The sequence below is a fragment of the Pezoporus occidentalis genome, unplaced genomic scaffold, assembly GCF_034315485.1.
Source record: "Pezoporus occidentalis ecotype Australia unplaced genomic scaffold, CSIRO_AGI_Poc_V1 ctg50, whole genome shotgun sequence".
In the NCBI taxonomy this organism is placed as follows: Eukaryota; Metazoa; Chordata; class Aves; order Psittaciformes; family Psittacidae; genus Pezoporus; species Pezoporus occidentalis.
Genome location: NW_026915836.1, coordinates 150,139 through 171,473, shown reverse-complemented (window position 1 = coordinate 171,473; position 21,335 = coordinate 150,139). Strand labels below are relative to the sequence as shown.

General features: G+C 37.4%; 1 protein-coding gene across 2 annotated transcripts in view; it reads left to right on the top strand.

Annotated features, from left to right (window-relative positions):
* Nucleotides 1-21,335, top strand: part of LRPPRC (leucine rich pentatricopeptide repeat containing) — a 90,678-nt gene that overhangs the window by 68,951 nt on the left and 392 nt on the right. For both annotated transcript variants that reach the window (XM_062636963.1, XM_062636962.1), the window contains exons 30-37: nt 3,021-3,144; nt 6,816-6,904; nt 10,238-10,442; nt 12,086-12,225; nt 12,390-12,505; nt 15,354-15,428; nt 16,774-16,858; nt 20,132-20,274. In XM_062636963.1, coding sequence (XP_062492947.1) covers nt 3,021-3,144; nt 6,816-6,904; nt 10,238-10,442; nt 12,086-12,225; nt 12,390-12,505; nt 15,354-15,428; nt 16,774-16,858; nt 20,132-20,274 — 977 coding nt within the window. The remainder of the gene's footprint in view (nt 1-3,020; nt 3,145-6,815; nt 6,905-10,237; nt 10,443-12,085; nt 12,226-12,389; nt 12,506-15,353; nt 15,429-16,773; nt 16,859-20,131; nt 20,275-21,335) is intronic.

Genomic DNA, 21,335 nt, shown 5'->3' with positions numbered 1-21,335 from the left:
GTTGTCCATATTTATCTGTAGGATTTGCAAACTTTTCCTCCTGTTGTGCGTTCCCCAAAGAAATAAAGGCTATTAAAAAAAAGATCAAAATGTGACCCACAGCTTGCAGTTTCAAACCCCTGTGCTTGTGGGTACCACCTCACAAATAAAATGGCCTTCTTGAGAGATCATATCAATTCTGCTATGAAAAATTAACAGCTTTTCTATGCAAACTTCCCTGCCTCCTAGAAAAATGGAATTAACTTATACATGGGTGTTTGCCTTTGCATATAGAAAGGAGGAGTGTATTTTGTTACAGTTCCTTTAGCTTAGTCTGTGTTTAAATCATTGGAAATCCATTCCTATTCATCTCATCCCAAAGCAGGGTCACAGAGTCAGAACTAGATTACTGGACCTCTCAAAGTGGGGTGGAAATTAGTCCATTCCTAACATTTGCCAAGATGCAGAGTATTTGAATGTTCTGGAAATCCTTATTTCTTCACCTATGCTATGACAAAGAGGTATCTCACTTGGAAGCAGATAAGAAATAGAATTAAGTAGGTTTAAAAGATCAATTTTGCTGAATGAGAAAGATTTATAAATACAAGATACCAAGTTTTTTTCTTCCCTGTTATCAGGGTATTTTACAGGTTGGACATGCTGATTTTTAAACTCATGAGTTTTTAAAATAAGAACCTGTCAGCTATTCACCCACTTCTGTTAGTGAAATGACTCTATAGAGTTATTCAGTTGCATGACCACTGATCAGAGGTCTGAAGTCTGGATATTCTGTATATAGGGTGTGCGATCTCATGTTATGTATATGAATTTAAGAATCTTGTATTAGGGCAGACAAAATGTTTCCAAGAATTTCCTTCATGCTGGTAAATTTTGGGACTCAAAAGAAAATGAGAAGCACAGAAATATTTTCACTGGAAACATTTCAAAATTAGTGGAGTGCATAGAATCATAGAATAGTTAGGGTTGGAAAGGACCTTAAGGTCATCAAGTTCCAACCCCCCTGCCATGGGCAGGGACACCTCACACTAAACCATGTCACCCAAGGCTCTGTCCAACCTGGCCTTGAACACCGCCAGGGATGGAGCATTCACAACCTCCCTGGGCAACCCATTCCAGTGCCTCACCACCCTCACAGTAAACATTATTCCTAGGAAAGTGTCCTGTGCCTTTGATATCATAAATGATCAAGTAGAGAGGAGGAGGAAACTAAATAGGGCTTGGACCTTGCAGGGAGACTAAAACCAAACTGTGAAATGTAACTGCTAACTGTCAATGATAACATTTGATACTGAAGCTATCAGTTAATTATTCCTGCATATTCTTTTACTTAAAGATGCAGTATTTGAGAGGAGGTGGTCTAGAGCTACCGGGAATTAGCGGGAAGAAAAGATAAATGTTGGGAAACAATTCCCTTGGAAAAAAAACCAACAGCATAAACACTAAGTTGTTGCTTTTATATTATAATAGTACAGTGTAATTTTGATGTGAATGTAATAAGGCAGAATATAACTTTTTATCAGCATCAGCTTTTTGATAGGAAAAATATTAATCTGGTTATGTAACTAATTTCACAAATTTATGAGTTCTGACATGGAGGTGTTTTGAAAAGCTGTTCCCTGAAGTGCTTGATTTATGCTAAGTCATATTTTCATTTTTATCATGATTCCTCAGTGTGAGAACTTGACTCGGGGGGATCATGTTACACATATCCCAAACAATTGCAATTGCTGAAACAAATTTGACTGTCTTGAGAACTGAGACTTTCTTGGCAAGTTGTCACTTTTCTAACAAGTCTTTGTACTTGAAATAGCTGCTAACACACAGTATGATTTTGAAACCAAGAACTTTCTCTTTTGAATGCTAATATACTTTAACAATTTTAGATGCCATTTGAAGAAGCTTTAAGCTGATAATATCTGATCAGGCATGTGTCTTAGTTCAAGACTCATGTAGGTATACTTCAACCAGGCTGCAAATTGCACAGATGATCTTTAAGATCCCTTCCAACCCAAACCATTCTATGATTCTATACTCTTTGGTCGAAGGATTTTAACATTCAAACCAAAGGGAACACCAGCAGTTTTGATTTGGGGAATGCCAGCTCAAAACTCCCCAGCACACTGTAGTAAATGCTATTAGTATGACTCTTTTTGTGACAGTAGGATTCAAATGAGATGTCTTCATCTTTACTTCTGAAGTATAAAAAAACTAAAATGCCTCGCACTGTTATTGTACAGGTATTTCTGTAAAGTTTTAAGGGTTATTGTGGCTATGGTTTGCATTAGCAAAGGGGTTATTTGTTAAGTTCCCTTAAATGAAACGTGCAAACGCATGTTAGGTATAAAAGATCATTTGTGGTTTTAACACAGCTTTCTAGCATACGTTACAGCCTGGATGGCAGTTCTAGCTGCGTGTCTGTAGCCACATAATCTCGTTTCAGAAAAATAAATGACTGAAAAGTGTGCTTATCATTTTTTTTTTTCCCCCCTTTTGGTAACATCTTTTCATACACTGACAGTTATTGTGAATGCATGAAATAAAACTGTTAATCAGTCAAACAAATGCAGCGTAGTTTACTTGTTAAATATCTGTATATTTGTAAATTGTATGTTTTGTATAAATCTTGTCGTAGCCAAATAATTTGATCTCCCCATATTGGAATCACCTCCTATATTATTTGTTAAATGCTGTTATGATCATGCACCAGACACTGTAACTGTATACCCCAGAATTAGGTGTTGCTTTAAAAATCCTGAGCCTTCCCCTTCTAAACAGCTGTGTTGGTATTTCAGCAGCAGACACATATAGAAAAAGAGCAGTAGCAAACTTCGTGGAGATATGTGTGCATTGTTGTATGTAAGCAGTTTTGAGCAAGCTGTGACAAATAGCTTTGGGCTCTAAGATGTAAGGAGATGATAAACAGATTTAAGATGGACCTTTTCGATGAACAGGTGATTTCTGTCTGTGATCGACATCATTGCAATGAGACATTTAATTTTGGCGTTTTTTTTCCTTTCTAGAGGCCTACATTATTTTCTTGAAAATGCACGGGAAGGATGAGCTTCATCATCATTCTTACTTAACCCTTATAAAAGCATTGTTAGCACAGGATTATCTTCAAGAAGCCATCAAAGTGAAACGAATGTAAGGCTTTTCTGTGTTTGGGTTATTTGTTGTTGGGTCCCCCAGTAATTCAGTTGGGTGAGGCACGTGTTAAAATAATTTCTGGATCATTTAAAGGTAAGTCCTTGACTTTCAATAGGTCATGACTGATAATTAGGAGCTATGGTAAGAAATATGTCAGTGTTTCATAGAGAGGTATTCTGTGTATTAGAAAGGTACTAGTGTGACAGTGTGTATTGCTAATAACTCATTTCAGCCAACAGTATCAACAAATGTACTTGGCATCAGAACTGAAAATCCACCCTCCTGGCAGTCTGCCTTTTCCTCTTTCGAGCAATATCCAAACAGACAACATTCCTTTACTTAAGTGCCCGTGAGCCTTCGCCTCCATCTCCATCCCTCTGCTGTCCTACCCTACCCACACTCCCTGGCAGCTGGCTGCCTGCCAGATGCAAAGTGGTACATCTGACTGTAATGCCAGTGGCTAGGAGATGACCATAAACCTTAGATCCAGGTCTTAACACTTCTGAAATAAACCCAACCTGCTGACATCCATTATTAGAATCAACAGAATCGAATTAACCTTTAGTGAGTTGCATGGAACACCACTTGTTCTAATTATTGCCAGTAGCGTGTGTTCTGGTCAGATTATAGGCTTCAAAGTAAAAGTGTTACTACTTATCAATATAAAGACAAGAAAAAAACAAAAATTTAAGTAATTTAAGTCTTTGGGTTTCTACAACTAAAACATGAACAGTGGTTGTCATCAAGTGTGTTCTCTGACTGGATACACTGAATTTGAAAGTGCCTGTAGGTAACTTCCATGATGCATAAAGCACTATAAAAGTATAGTAATTTTTAGAGTCAACTTAATCTTTGATGTCTGGGAACAGTAAAGTGTAAGACGATGTTTATTATTTTCATAGTTTCTTTAAAAGTGTTTAGACCAAAGAAATGTCTTTCATTGAAAAAGTATTTGACATCTGCATTCAGAAGAACAAATAACGTTTTCTCAAAGAGGTCTCAGTGGCTGGGCTTCATGGTAAGGAATGTTTCTGCTTGATGGATATATGGCTTATATCAACGAGAAGCTAAGACAGTTTGTCACATTACGCTCCCTGAAATGGAAGTAACTGATAAGTCTGTATAAATAGAAAATGGAAAGAAGCTGTTTTTAGGAGTACAGAAGAGTGTTGATAAAAATTAGGTACATTTACACAAAATGTGAATGTATCGCAATGTATTGAAGGATTCTTCAGGGGAGAAGTTTAAAACATGCTACTGCATTGACTGCTTCCTTGCTCAAACGCAGTTGTAAGAAAGATGCACAAAGTATCGCATGTTCTCAGCAGTAACTGGCAGATTGGAAGAGCAGAAAAAAGGTAGTGGCTTGTTCCTAGTATTTTAATGATTCTGAATTCCCACTCCAGGTAAGTGTTTTAGTATGTAAATTCAAAATGCAGGGGTAAAAAAAAAGAACAAAAAAACTGTAAAGACTAATGAAGCTGGAGATGTGTTTCAAAGGACACACCTCTAAACCTTGAGTTTTATAATAAAAAAGAGAATAGGACTTGGTAAGAGGTTCTTCAAAGCCAACCATCATAACCCCTGTGCCTTTCAGAACTCTCATACTCCATCTTGTAGCACAGAAATGCCAGATAATGACATTGTAAGAAACTCGTAACAGCTCACTTGCCGCAAGACAGAAAACGCTTCATATTGGCAGTGTTCATGGCGTTTATCTCGCTATCTTTTTTTCTAGTAACAAAATGATGCTTACATTAAACATTTTCAAAAGTCTGTAAGTTTTAAATTATTCACTGAAATAGACAAAGTTGATTGTGTGAGTGCCCATGGGTGAGGAATAGCAAATCTGTGTGGTTTGCACACATTTCTGCATGCTTGACAATTTTTCCAGCCTTGTATTACAAAGAGATTACTCCTACAAAGCCTAAATGTGTGCAGTGGCCTGAAACTTGTGCAACTTCTAATGTTTTCATAAAATACAAGAAAGCTGCCTTGGTTTCTATAAGCTAGCATCTTTTTCTTTTTTTCTCTGCTTGAAGCCAAATTTGAAATTTAAATAAGATTTTGAGTGCCTTACTCTAAGCAGTGGCATAGGCAACAAAATAAGTGGGGTTTTTATTTGAAAAGGTCAGATAATTTTGGAACTTCCCTCCTCATAACAGAACTGAGCAACTTCCATGCGGAAGTGATGCAGCAGAAGGAAATTGCACTCCTGCTCTGCATTTGAATAAAAAACCCCAAACCAAACAACCCAGGAGGTTACTAATATGTTGGTCAACCCAGGTCTAGTTGTTTTCACATTCTAGCGCTGTGTATAGGAATATTTACTGCGTTTAGTCCAAGAAGTTTTAAATAGAAATTTAGGAGTATTGGAATGATGGATTAGTTCTGTAATAGTAGCTAACATCTATTTAATCACACTAAAGATTGGAAGATTGGAGAAAGTAAATCCTTTGTTATATGTAATTTACAGTCTCATGCATGAATTGTTGACTTAGGGGCTTTGACAGATGGGACAAAGGGAAAAAAATGTGGAACTGAGCAGTGGGTGCTTAGGCAGGGATTAAGAGGATTGGTTGGGAGAGTAAGAAAATCCCAGAGTCCAGTGACTGCATTTCTGAGCCTGGGAGGCTGAAAGTGACTGAGAGGATAGTCATATTGTGTGCACTGTGAAGGATTTTCTTGGGATTGAGGAGAATAATTTAGCAATGACCCTGCTTACCTCCCAATCCGCTCAGCCTCTTGAGTTCAAGTAGGTAGGCTGCTCAGTTGTTTGCCACAAGATGATCAGTGAGGTTTATCTTGATTGCTGATATGGTAAATGGCAATGCCCCCCTTTTCTGTGTAGAGATTTTGTAATCTAGAAATGAACCTTTGTAAACTTATCCTTATATATTAAAAATGTGGCTCTCTGTCATTTGGGAACGGGACCATTCTGTAGTATAGGATCAATATGATTGCTGGTTAGCCTCTCTTGACTAATTTTCAGTGTGTTAGAAAAGCTCTAGCGGTGTTATTAAAGTAACGATTCTCTGTGCTATAGATCTGTGAAGTTTTGTATTACAGGAGACGAAGAATTGATAAGTGAAATACAATTTTAACATGGCTAAGGCAGCAAATGTAGTATGTTCACTTTAAAACCTGTATACATCTAGATGACAGAAATTTGAAAATTAATCAACCAAATGATACGGTGTTAGTTCATAATATGCTTTAGTTTATGTTTAAAATATACAGTGCTGAAAATAAATGTTTCATTTTTATTGCTGAAAGAATAGTTTTATATTTTATAATTATGGTGACTATTGAAAAAAGAAGAAAAAGTATCCAGCTTAGGATACAACAGAACAATGCAGGGCATGCAGTTATTTTAGTCATCTAATATGTCAGCATTCAAGAATCTGAACCGATTGTTTAAAAAAAATCTTGTACTTTGTTTCTTTTGTTGCTCACTTCCAACTTTGTCATCTGTCAGAATGCAAAAAAAAATTATCCTTCTATAACCATTGACAGGATAACACAAAAGCTGTCTCCAGGTCGATATTTTGCAGCAATATTTTTAACATACGAACAGTAGTTTTTATAATTTCACCTTGGTGCTCAACCATTTATTATCGTATCAGAAGCATGTCAGTAATTCCTTTCTAAATGTCTGCTTCTTTTAGTGCTGAGACCCACATCAAGGGCTTCACACTGAACAGTGCTGCCAGCAGCCTCCTCATCATATCGCAAGTTAGGCGGGATTATTTGAAAGGTATGTCACAATGCTTGACCTTTACGTCACATTAATGCCTCTGCAGATTTTTCTTGTAACGCCCTTCGAATACTTGGATAAAGGAGTCCATTTAGCAAATTACCTGCTTATCAAGAGCCTTTTGTGGTAGCTGAGAGACGTAAATTACTGTACATGCATTTATAATACAGCTTGAATATGAATGTACTTGTCATTTGACCACTTAGTCCAGTTTCCATTCCATTTAACACAAGATGGGTTTTCTTAAGATGAATCACAGCTCTTCAGACATGCAAAATTTGTGCTCCAGAACGAGAGAAAGTACAGGCTTTCAAGTGCGTTAAAATTCACAGCACAAGTCATTTTGCTTTGGAAATTAACATACTTTAGAGCATCTGAAACAATTCCCAGCAGTTGTTTCTTGCATATTGTGTTGGTTGTGTGAGATACCAGATGAGTTAAATTGACTGTTAAATGTGCATGATTGTGCACTAAATGATTATAATATTGATTTAAAAACTTAATCAAATACTTTTTAATAGTTCTCAATACCAACAGTAACAAAATATTCAGTTGGTTTTTCTTTTTAACCTAAAAGTGATGATCCAAAAGGAAAGGGTGGCTGAAGAGTACATAAGGGTACCCAGCAAGATGGTGGGTAAAGTTTACAGTTGTGTTGTTTTAGTTCTCGGCATTGGTTGTTTTGCAGGGAGGAGTTCAGCTCCACGGTGTTGAATTTTACTTGTTCAGTTGTGCAGTAGAACTCTGGTGAGAGAAGGGAACCCTGCAGGCAGGTAGTTTTACGTGCAGTGCTGTGTCTTTTATCCCTGTGCATGCATACAGTGTTGATGCGTATTTCTGCCAGTACCTTTAAACGTACTGGCAACATACAAATGTACAAAGAAAGTGTATTACACTGGATTGGATTTTACTTTAGTACCAGAAAATACAGTTTGGATACTGCCATCAGTTAATTTTATTCATCTCCATTATGTATAGCTGTAGTAGCCCATACCTGTGTAATATCAGGTCCATTAATATACTTTAAGATGAGCATTGAGATGCATCTTCTCATGTGTACTCCTTCCTGTAGCTGATAAACTTGTCTTCTTTTCAGTCCCTTTCCCCTTCAGTCTCCAGTCTGACGTCATTGCCAGGAGTTACCAACTGAAATATACGTGGTCAATGCAATTGCTTCTCTTGCTCTTGGCAGGTCTTAAGTTTTTACAGCTTTCAAAGCCTTCAGCTGACTTTCCCGGTTTGATTTTACTCTAACAAATCTGCTTTTTCGTGTCCAGTATGCAGTGAATTTTTGCTAGCTCTCCCTTAAATATTACACTGAAGAAAAACCTCCCCTTCTTCAGAACATCACTGATGTTTCTCTATTACACTAGTCTCCTGTGCTAACTATATGATTACTTTTTAGCTAGCATACTAAATTCCCTGCCACAAAAACCCTCTCCCTTGCAGTACCCTAGAAATGTTTCTTTTTGCACAATACGAAGTGTCTCAAGAAGTCTTTGGAATTCCATTGCTTTGCAAAGCTGTATTTTCCTTTACCTTTTGCATTGAACAAGCTTTACTTTGGTAATTTAATTGAACGGTCCAACTTGATCCTTGTTTCTGTTTTAATTTGAAAGATACTGCTTTTCTTTTTATAACAGAAGCCTTGAAAATGCAAGCTATGAAATATTTCACCCAGACTAGTCATTTTCTGATTACCCAGAAAAACTTTGGGTACTGTCTTTTTGTAATCTATTGTTAGCTAACTACATTTGACCTGCATCCTGTGATGGCTTTTGCTTGTGTAAAACTTGCTGGCGTTATCACTTCCTCATTACATTCACCGTCATTCTTCGCTGTGTAATGTAGGTCCCAGAGTATACTTGTAAGAGCTGTAATATCTCCAAACAAGAAGAGCTTGGTTAAAACCCAGGTTACTTGAAGAGTCAGAACTCAAGTTTCATGGTGGGGAATTGGCAGAGTTTATAGGAAAGCCTTTTAAAAGATAAACGGTCGGTTTTCACAAGCACATAGTTACCTGCTTTTAAGTACTAAGAAATCAAGGGGTTAAATTAAGAACTCAGGAGTAATGGATGCTTTTGTGTAAGGGAAAATAAAAAGATAGCAGCAGAATTATCCAGTATACTCCTAGTACAGAATTTCTTGCAGTAGTGCTGCACAAATGCAACTTCCAGGTTTTCCTCTGTGTGTGTTCTTGAGAAGGCTGGCACGCTCCATGCAAAAGAGAGCTTGGACTTACAGCGTGCACCATAGGAGAGCATTTGAATTTCAGCATGTGTTTTAAGTTTGCTTTTTCAATTTTGGGAATCTTGTCCCTGATGGGTTGCTCCTTTTCTTTCCCTAAAAAGAAAGGGGGGGGAAGAGGGAGGGGAGCAGAAAGAAAATGTGCTGTGCAGTGAGGTTAGGCATACAGGATGTTTTTTCTTCCTCTCATGTAGAAGGTAATACTTTATTTCTGCAGTACCTGCATATTGGAATGTTAATGCTGTGGAGTTCAAGTGGGTGTATGTTATAAGTGTTATCCCTTGGTATTATAATTATTATCTGTGACTAATCCTGCCTATGTTGGTAAGGAGTGAAAGATTTTTACCAGAGGGGCATGTCTTTCTGTGGATGTTTGCTCATGGATAACGTAAATTGACAAGAATTCTGGGTAGAGCAATGAGGGTGACTTCAACCGCGGTGGGTTTGGGAAATTTGTGGCAGATGGACAAGAGATTTTGTATGTTTTTAACATAGGTAATTGCTACAATTGTAGGAGGCTTTGAGGGAACTGTCCAATTTCAAGTTTGTTTTTGTTCTTCTATAGAAATTGTCCAGTGCTTTTATTTAAAAACTAAATGTTGGTAAACAACGTTTTGGTGCACACTTAAAAAGACAAATCTGCGGACCAGACTTTTGCAATTTCAGTAATAAGTTACATTTTAACACTGTTCTTATGCAGGCAACGTCTGGGGTTTTTTAAAGAAAATTGGTTATAGTTTGGAGAAAAAAACAAGCTGAAAAGGCCATGACTTTATGGTCATAAGGGAGGACATTTATGACACAGATGCTTTCCTTGAGCTGGGTACTAAATTAAATTTAAGAAGTATCTTAATTTTATTGATGAAATAATTCAGGTTAAAATGCTGTAGTACTGCTGAAAGTTTCTGTTAGTGTGTGTATGTATTCAAGTTGTTATTCACTATAGCAGTTTTGGGGCTTAAGTTCAGCAAGAGAATTATTTTCTGTAAATGTTTTTAAAAGGGTAGGGTTAATGATACCAGCAGCATGGTTGCATTCTGAACTAAAATCTGATTTCCTTTTCCCTTGTTTCTTTACCATCGTTAGATGCCATGGCCGTTTTAAAAGGAGTACTTGACAGCGGCTCCTTGCCTAGTAGATCAGCAGTTATAGCTCTCATTCAGCCTCTGGCAGATAAAGGAGATCTAAAGAACCTGCAAGCACTTAAAGACATGCTGGAACACAGCGCAAAAGCAATTGGTATACCTGCCTCACTAATGGCTAATGCTATTGCATTGGCTCATACTAAAAAGTAAGTATTTCTAGGACTAGTACATGTAATTCTTTTATGCAGAGCGGTGGGAAATCACTTTCATTATCCATTTCATTATCACAGTGTCCTAGTTGTTAAAATTCTGGTCAAGTTGAGCAGTGTACTGTGCAGTTCTGTTCTGGTATCGTTTCCCAAACACATTTGAGGTTGAAAATGACTTAATGAAATACAGGGATAGCTATGAAGCATTTGGGAGGGCATATGGTCTTCTACAATGGTCTAATTTAGCTTTGGTACCTTTGTTCTAATATACTACACCTACAGAAATCTGCTACCTGTTCCAGTCGTTGAAATGACAAAATATTATTCTTTCTGAATGTGAAAGTCAGACATTTATCTGTGGAGTCCTTTTTTTTCTAGTTATAAAAAAAAAATTGGCTGCTATGCTGTTTTAGGTCATCGTTTCAATCATGATAATCCCACACTTTGAGCATCCTTTGGTTCAACTGTTTAATACAGTATCGTCTTCTGGCTAGCGTTTCTGCTTTAGTTGATACATTGGTACTGTGCTAGTTTATCCTTTGTATAAAACCGCATGGGGAAAGCACTTCTGGGAGACGGGACACACTATGAACTTCTCAAATATGCTTTGCAGGAACCAGTCTTCCAAGAAACCTACATACTCTGGTTTATTTCAAACCAGTTTCATGAGGTAGAGCTCCTGTGTCTAACTCTGCAGGAAAGCTGTAGAACTGTGTAGTATGTAACAAACACCCGACTGCCTGAGGCATGCAGACCAGAACAGCAAGAAGACTTGAAGGAGAGCTGTGCAGGCCTGTTCCAGTAGTGAGCTCAGTCTGTTTTCAGCTACTGAATAACAATCTGTCTATAAAGACCTGATCCTGTAAATACTTAGGTCTGAGTGGTCCTTGGTAGACAGTTCTAGTGCATCGACTTTTACCTCAATTCAACACTCCAAATAGGAGAGATACTTCAGGATTTGTCTCATAAGCTGCATGTTTTCCTGTATTTCCATGTCATAAAAGCATTGCAAAATCATGCTGTGTTCTTAAGATGTAGATTGGTGGCAAGAATCAATGAAGAAACAGCTACATGCAGGTGCAGGTTATTTAAACAGCATCAACTTTGCTTTTCCCATACCGCAACTAGCCTGAACCTATGAAAAGGCTTAGCAGCAGCATAATAATACTCACTTTATACATGCTTAAATATCTTGCAAATGACATTTAGTGTTGCCTTTTGCATCTAAAAAGGCAGGCAGGGGAAAAATTGGGTAAATAATTAATTGAATAGCATTAAAAAAATTTAGTTGCGTGCATTAATTATTCAGATACTTTCTGTTAATGTTCTGATTTTGCTTTCTAGATCAGCAGAACACATTTTCCTAAAACAGATAACAGAACTTTTCTTTCTTACTGAGGCAAAATTGTGTCAAAATTGCTTAGGCTTTGTGCAAGTTAAAGGTCAAAAAAAATTATTTATGGGTTAATTTATTCATTCAGTCACAAATGGTTTCACTTTGACAATACCTGAGTGACAGGTACTCACCCATTCTGGGAAATATAACCTTAATGTAGAAAACAAAGAATTTAATATAATTGTTTCTTGACTTTTAGAAATCTTGATTTCAGAAACTAAACCAGTTCAATCTCTTTTCTTAGGAATGGCCTTGATGCTGCCGTGGAATACCTTGAGCCTCTGCTTATCTCTGGTGCACAGAATCCTGATCAAGCTGTCCAAAGTATTTCCTATTTGTTAAGAAGGGTGTCTGAGGAAGGACTAGAACCAGCTTTGGAAAAATGTAAGTTAATTGCAATGATATGTAAATAGTCTGACTAGACAGAGGTGTTCCGAAAGAGCTATTACATGTAAAACCTGCTCAGTCAGCATAAATCATGCCTGTGAAGTTTACAAAAGTGTCTTTTCAATCAATTTTTTTTTCCTTATATACCCATCATTTTGCAGTTGGTGTGATGGCAGAACGACTGGCCAGTCAGCATGGAATTTACAGACCTGTCACAGATCTTTTCCTTCAATATGTCAGTGCAAACAGAGTGGAAGATGCCAGATCGCTGGTACAGGTAATGACATAATAAGAGAGGTACAGAAATGCTTAGAGCTCGTCAAAGGTTAGCTGAGAAATTGTCAAGAAGAGGTGTTGTATAGCATAGGTTAGTACTAGTATGCTTTTGAATTAGTGTGCGTAGCAGTAGCACGGTTTAGGCTATTTCAAACCACCGGCCAGTGCTGTGGTACTAACACTAGTAGTGGGTGCCGGAGTCAGAAGGTATTTTGTCTTCTAACAACCTGAAGGGGGTGAGAGTTGTATACTGCTTGAAATTCCATCCAAAGCAAATACTCTTTTATATGTTTGCTGTTTACAAGCTGCTGCTTCTTGCAAAATGCTTGCAAACCATTTCCTTGCGACTTCTCACATAAATTCTTAAGTGCTGTAAACATGATAACTTAGAGCTGTAGTTTGCAAACCAGAAGAAGGCAATGTCTGCTTTTCATGGACTTTATTTCACTTGGTTGCTATAACACTGTATATGCTGTGTTTGGGGTTTAAGGGCTGATTTTGCTTTCTATTCACTTGAGTGTCACAGATGCATTAAAAGACAAATGCTGCTCTCTGGGCCACAGTCTCAGCTGAGTTCGCCATCCTCAAGGGATGAGACAGCTGCATTCATGCCATTTTTACAGAGCTAAGGACAAAGCCAAGCCAGAGGTGGGATGATGGGAGCGTGCACAAACAGGGTCCATCAGGGAGGCTCATCCCAGCAGGTGGCAGTCCAGCAGTCCACCAAGTCTGAGAACTGTTCTGTATTCGAGGCCTTTTACCATATCCTCATAGTGCATACTACACGTTTACCACTTCCTAAGTATTTTAAGCTGCTAAAGAAAAAGCTCTGCTTCATCCATCCAGCTAAGGCCATTTTTTGCACACCAACAAATGTGTTCAGTTACTTGTGCTACAGTGTGAGGTGTCTTATTTGTATATTCCCTGCTCTGGACTATTACTTTGTTTATTGCTTTGCCTAACTGCTCATCTGAGTATTGGTTTAAAAGGCAACTACAGTTTTTATATAAAACCCTCTTGCTATATAGCATGACACATAAAAATAAAAAAGAATGATCTCAAGTTATTTTTTACTCTTCCTCAATTTTGATTGCTCTTTGATGAAATGAATGAAATCGAATGAGTGAATGCAAATCGGTTACAATTTCTTGCTGCTGTGAAGAAAGGGGGGAGTTGCATTTTTAAGTGAAATCTGTAAATTCTTAATATTTTTCAAAACATGGAATAATTTCCATTCATATATTCCTAAAACTTATTACGCACCATACAACTGCTGGAATTAAATCTGTGGCTCTGTGACATACTCGAGATAACATTTGTACACTGTATCTGAGGGGAAACTTTTAAGTATTTCATGTTAAGTGGACATCCACAAACAAGCAGGAGTTGAAACTTCTGTGTGTATGAGAGAATTTTGGTTTTATATGGTGCAGGAAACATTTTTCAGTTGTGCTAAGCATTCTTGACAGCTACTGTGGTTCAAGTGTTCTGCTAATAGGCAACTAGAAGATAGGAATAATCATTGTCCATTTGTTATTTTCTTGAAAAGTAATTCACAATCTAAATGAATGATTTTGCTTGCAATAATATGACATACTAGTATACACGTGGAGAATCTTTGCTTTCCAAAATGCATTTAAGAGGCTATGTAACAGTTCAAGAGACAGCAGCAGTGTCTTTTTTTACTGTCTGGAGTGCAGATGCTTTTACTGACAAAGTCAGAAGTGGTTTGGTGTTTCAGCTTGAAAGGGGGCTGTGGAGAGCATTTCTCCAACTAGGCTGTCTTTTTCCTCTCACAGCACCTACTGACAGTAGATGAGAATGGCTAGAATCCATGTCACAAGTTTCTCCCATGAATATTTCTCCAAAAAGCATTTTTTTTGTCAGAACACTGCAGGTATATTTTTGTCTGTTTGCCTGATGGAATGAGGCTTCAAACCTTTCCACTTGGACCTTAAAGAGCTTGTCAGACTGTGTTACATAATTTCTTGTTTGCTGAAGTCTGAATCACTAATTGAATGTAGTAAATTGATGGTATGCGCGTTTTTACATGAGCAGTATTCTCTTCTTCTTGTGCATTTTGGTACTGAAAGTGTCTTGCAGCTGGTAAAAAGCACTGTGCATTGTAAGAATCTTGAGACTGATGCCTTTGAAGAAAATACACTGCAATATTGTCTTGCAGATTTTATTTTGCCCTTTTTTCTAATGTAAGATGGATTTTTGATTTTTATCTGGTCTGTCTCAAACTTTTCCAAGTTCAACTTCTCTCTCTCTCAAACACTGTCTATTGCAGTGAAAGCCTTTTATAAAATAGAGAGATTGAAATCAGTCCTTTGTATGCATAAGTGTAGGTAATTATACTTTAAAGAGAACTTGCTTTGTACATTTTAATTTTTATAAAGAAACGAGCAGTTATCTCCCTGACACCTTATTAAATGTATAATTAACCTTATGATCCCTAGCTCACTTGTGAATGCTTGGCAGTATAATTGGAGAGGAATAGTGTTTCTCTTTTTCATTCTTTTGCAGTCCTAAAACCATTTTTGTGGTATGTTGAAGTATTAGTTCAATTCTTTCCCCTATTGTTTTAAACAAACTTTATACCTTCCTTTTTAAAACAGTGTTTATCAAAACGGTGCCTGAAACAAACTTGTTCCCTGTGTTCAGTGGTAATTTTCTGGTGGTTTTGGGGTTGTTGGGTTGGTTTGTTTTTTTTTCAACCTAATGTTCTGTTATTACCTTGTAAATAGGTCGTATGTTAGTATATTATTTTAAACATCTGTGATTAGTAATTTTGTTTATCACTGACATACTCGTGACTGCTACATAAACTGTTCCTTTTTCTTTAGAGGTGCGGTGCATTAGTTGAGGAGAAGAGAGCTTTTATGAATTTTATGGCTAGGTTGGCATCTAAGCCTGGACAGGTATGGTATTTTTTCATGTATTTCATTGTCTATGAAGCAGAATACTATTTCATCAACCTTTGAAGTTTTAGACCTTGAACTTCACGGTTGACAGCTTTATCAGATTTCTTGGGGAGGGAGAAGGTTAATAATCAGAGCTGGTTACATTTAAAGGAACAATTTACTTTATGGAACATGATGAAAAGGAGGATGTAGTTAATATTTTTCTACTGTTTCAGTAATTTCCTGCATTTCTGATGTTTTACTTTATACCCCACAAACATTGTGCTTTAAATGTTTTACTGCACTCTCCAGTTCAGTCTCGCAACCTGAAAGTACTTCTTTTGTTGGCTACATTGCGTGAATACAAATGCAAGTTAAAACCTCAGCCTCTATCTAACGATAAAATGCCTCTGTGTTTACATTAAAAGGCACATTTCATATTACTTGTGTCATGGTTTAACCCCAGCCAGCAACTAATGGGGTTAGGTGGTTTGGGTATGTTTCTAGTTTTGAGTATCTGTTTAGATTCCTAGCGCTTTGCTCATTCTCTGTAAACCACAAAACCACATTGATTTCTCTTTCACTGGGGAACAGCATCAGGAGACAGTTAAGGCACAAACTGGAATAGATACAAATGAGGGAAACTGCACATTTATGTTGTGTAGAAATTGCCATTAAATACTCCCAGATTAAAACTTCGCTTGAAGTGGGGATAAATATGATGATGATAAACACCCATCTTTTGGTGTCTGTAGAAGAAATCAGAAAAACTTGGCATCTTCTGGCTTTTCAAGCTGAAATTTTACTAACTTGTGGAAGTGAATAGCATGTGATAAAGGTGCTATTAATTTCTAGAAACTTTTTTAAATTCAGGACCTGAGAGTTTTTGAAACTGGAATTGGAGGTTGAGGGAGGGAGGTTCCAAATTTAAGCACATCAGTGATCTGAATTCTTTTAAGCACTGATCATGGCTACTATTGACCTCTAGGTCTGTGAAGGCTGCTGAGTGGTTTGCATGATTTTTTTTTAATTGATTGAGATTCTGACATATGCTCATTAATATATGAATTGCTTCCTTTAAAAAAACAGTGAGAAACTGACGTTAAGACATTGAGTAGGGAGGCTAGTCCCATATTTTGTTTGATTTATTTTTGTGCCTGGTTTCTTTGACTATTTCCTATCTGCATATGAAATTTTGGGAAGGAAGTTATGTCTGCTTTCGTTGTACAGGCCATTCCTTTGTTATCAGTGCAGTTCGTTTCACTTAAAAGATCTGAAACAATTATTCGAACTTTGGCAATTTTATTTTGTTCTTTAGGATTTGAAGTTAATGCTCTTTTTGTTTGTGTATTAAATTTTGTAGGCAAAGACGATCGAGACACTTCTGGAACTGATTCCTCAGCATCTAGATCAAGAAATTGCATACTGTTACCTCATGAAATGTTACGGTAATGTATTGTCCGGAATAGATTTTAGTAAGAGCTCTCGAGACATTCAGCAAAGTCATGAAAACCATTAGAACTAGTATCAGTAATGTTGAAGGACCTTATTGTTATTAGTGTAGGTTTTTTATACCTGGTTTAATTTAGCCAAAATTAATATTCCAGATGCCATCCCAAGTAGCTGGTTTGAGGTGCTAATCAGTTCTCATTATAGTTGGAGAGGAATAGCTCTTAAAAAATCAAGTTGCTTATTTAAGTATGTTTATCTGCAACTTTCACCCATGAAAATCCAGCACATAGCCCCTGTGGCAACACTCAGTTGGAAGCTTATGGCTCTGTGCTGTAGTGTTATTTGCCTTGTGTGCTCTGATATGGTCCTCCAGTTTTATTATAGGTGTAAATACTCTTAACGTGTTACATCTTTCTGCTTGTAATACATGACAGAAGCCCTTGTGCTCCATTCTATCACAGAGGTAATAAAGTAGGAATAACTTAAGTAGAATACTTCAAATCCAAGTTACGCTGTTAAAGAAATACAAGTGCTGTATTTGAATGAAGTTGTAGAAGTTCTCATGATGTAGTAGCTAGCTTACAAGTTTCACTTGCTTAGTAATGTTCAAAACAGCAATCACTACCATAATGGTTTAGCCCCATGGTTTCATTCACAGCAGGGTAAGTGTCCTAGCATGTTTTTATAAAACAAAAAAACCCTGCCCTTTTATCACCAGCATGTACTTGCTGCTTTATAGTTATCATTAGCTCTTTACTCCTTTTTTACCCCAGTAGAAACTCCATAAGTGATTTAAGTAATTTTTTCAGTACCCTTGCCAACTGCATCATAGTACAACAATTTCATAAAGAGATTGCAGAGAATCGATCACTTGCTCTATGATATGTAAAACAATGGTGAGGGTGTATTCAACATGCAAAGCCACACTGTTATGTGATGAACAGATGGTTGCTGTAGTTTCTTAGGCAGAGATATCTGGCTTGTGGCAAGTTCTAGAGGAGATATTCAGTACCAGCATGAACGGTTTTAAAAGCTGTTCCCAGGTTATTCTCTGCAAGCATCTGGCCTGTAGGAGATGGGGATTTCCACTCCAGTATTGAGTAGAGGAGTGCACGTCTTGATTCACTTCACCAGGGCTGGTCTGGTTGAGTCATACTAGGGCATCTTCGCACTTTCTATTGCATATTTCTGTTCTAAGGAAGTCAGGTTGTGTCCTACTCTTAGGATGTTCAGGGACATTATTACCATGTGTACTATGTGGCGACAGAATATAGTCAGACCTGTACACACGAACAACAATTTGGGTACCTCTTTCCATCATCCCTTCCTTTCCATTTTCGATACTTTCTGAAGTGGTGAGTAGGTTAATTTCATTTGGCTGTTAAAATGATCATCAGCAAAATATTTAGCACAGCTGAAATTTAGAAGGCTTTGCCTGGTTGTGTTCTAGCCAAGAGGGCTAGAAATAAGGTTCTTCTGTTTGAAAGATTTTGTTTTACCATTTTACAGTTAGTATGCTTTAAAACATGATTTCTCATTTTGGGCCAAGTCCAAACTTGCAGTATTATCATTTTCTAGAGAACAAATAGTTTTCTTGTCAGGTCCGTTGTTACTTGTAATTATTTAGAAAGGGGAATGAAAGATAACAGAGTGCTACTACCACACTTGGTTACTGTTGCTAGTTATGAAAATAAATGGACAAAAAATAATTACATGTTTAGCAAAGATACAATGGAATGTAGGCCACAGCTGAAAAGTCTGATCATGTATCAGACATCCACAACTGAACAAATAAGAGGACATGACTCCTCTCCCTATCCTGAGATAGGATTCAGGACTGCCAGGACTAGACTTCCTCCATCTGGTGAGGTGCATGATCTCTTACTGATACCTTCTAGAAAAGGGAAATGTGTAAAATCACATTTGGGTGGTCCATTAAATGCTACCTAAGTATTAGGTCTTTTTTTTTTTTTGTCTTCCATACAATGAATGTATCTATTTTAAAGAAATAGAAAATTAACAATTTCTATTAATTTTCTATTCTCAATTTCATTAAACTATCACTTCATGCAGTTTTCTGCAGTAACCTCCCACATTCGTGAAGTTGCTCAGCCACTTGCCAGGTATGACTGGAAAGCGTTTTCTCATGAGAATGGGACACAAGCTGTCCATTTCTGCATAATTAAAGCTTGTGGGGGGTGTTTTTTTTTCCTTTAATAACCATTGTTTTTGTAGCCCCTCTGGTCACGCATATGGCATTTCCAAATGTGAACAAGTAAGACCTGAGACAGCTCCCGTGCTGGAGATGTTTGCATTTTCCCAAGCAGCAAAATGAATTTAACTGAACGTCATGGCTTGCTTTTGGTTCACAAGGTGCCAGATGGGAACTGTTGTACTGCTTCTAGGATCCTGAGGACAGCAGTGAAACTGTAAGGGGTCACTTTAGTGTCATCCTAATGCTTCTGAAGCAGATGTCTGAGCAGTAGAAAAGTCTATGGCTAAGAAGGACTCAAAGTAAAGGGAGGAGTTCATCCCCTCTCCCAGTTTAGGGGAAGGAGAAACATACACCCCAGTCTTTTACAGCTAGAAGTGTAAATAGTGCTTTAAATAAATGAAGAATGGATTAGCTAGAACCTGTTGCAGGGCACAGTGCCTTCCATGGAATATCCAGAAGAATGTGACCGGTTACGTGAGCAGCTACAGTTTTAAATAGTGTTAGTGGGTCAGCAAAAAATTTTCTCCTACTCTGTAAGATGAAATGAGTTTTGTGTTCTAACATGAGCATCTGACCTTTGCTTTCTGTGTTCCTCTAGGTTATACCTTTGATGTCACCAGCACTTGTAACTAACAGTATTCTGCCCTTACTTCAGGGAATTAAATTGTGTCCTAGATTTTTCACATTCTGAATTTGGGTGGCTTTTGGTTTAGCTTCTGTTTTTATTTTTTATCATTTGCTTCAGAAAGACACATGTGGCTCTGTGTCTCGCATCCTAGAGTGGTGGGTTTTTACCATACAGGTCCTACTCGAGCACATGCTCGAAGGAATTGATCATCCAGCCTCCAATAAAAAGGAAAGCTAGAATGGCTGTGTTCTGTTCTTTTATGTGAATTGTCAGTAGGATATGAAGAGTATCCGGAATAGTTGGAATACTGTATATTAAAATATGTATAGTATGTTTTGGCAAGTAGTAGGAGTGCATGACATCATGGAAACAGGTGAAAAGAGGAGCATTTAATCACTGGGGTTTGTTTTGGGATTTTTTCCTCAGAAATGGATGGGGATGTTGCTTCTGTGAAAGCTCTGTATGAGAAAACAAAAGAGAAGAATATAAAGCTGCACGAGCTATCTCTGAAATCTGTGGCAGCTTTTCTGAAGAAAGCAGGAGAGCCTGTCCCTTTCACTGAGCCCCCTGTGAGTATTGTCTAATTAAGAAATAGGTCTACAGAATTGTGTATGTTCAGTGTTAATAAAACAAATTGCATGAATGATTACATGGGGATTAGATCTCTGCAGAGCCTCCTCAAAGGAGGTAACGTGTGAAGTACCGAGTGGTATAGGAGCTACAGTAATCTTGCATCGGATTTGACTTGAGGAAATAAAACCCCTTGGGCTTACAATATTTAAACTACCTGATCCTTACCAGGCACTCATCTACAGGTGTACCTTTATCAAATGTCCTCGGGGCATTTATCTAAGCAATTGAACTTTAAAAGGCTTCTAGAATGTATTTCCTTAACAATTAATGGGGCTTAGTTTTCATTAATTACCTGGTTTCTATCTAGTACAAGTTGCTGCTTTGGTAGGATGGCATTTTAGAACTGTAGGAATTATTTTTCTGTTGCAGCTTTGCTTCTAGCTGCCTTACCAACAGATGTATGCAACCCTGCAAATATGCCTTATTTGAGGATGACAAATGGCATGACACTAAATCTGTCAAGACTGTAAATACTTCTTTCACATCATTCTTTTCACCAGCAGTCTACTAGAACCATTTTAGCAAAGCAGACTTTAAAGACTTAATGTATTTTGTCTCTCTCTAAGCAAACTTTTAATTGCCATTTTCTGGCTGCTTTTTTATACTCTAAAAGGTTTTTTCTGTAGTTCTGTAAACGCCTGATTGTATGCTGTTTCTCCATATTGCTACATCATAAATGTGATTTTTTTTCATTGCTCACCTGAAGAATTGGAGAAACTCTTGGCATAAAATACTTGGTTTTGCCTTTTAACAGCTGTGGAGTTTTTCCTGCAATCTTGACATAACTTATAATCAGAATTTTTATTTGGACTGTGCAAATTTACATCCTAGAATGTCTGTTTCTTACATGTAGCTAGTGAAGACAAGAGTGTTTTTTCAAAGTCACTGAAATAATTCATTTTCTGATTTCCCCGATTTCACTTTTTCTCTAATGCAGCTTGGTGTTTAAAAGCATCTCATAATTTTTTTGACACAATTGCAGATTGCAGTTAAAAAG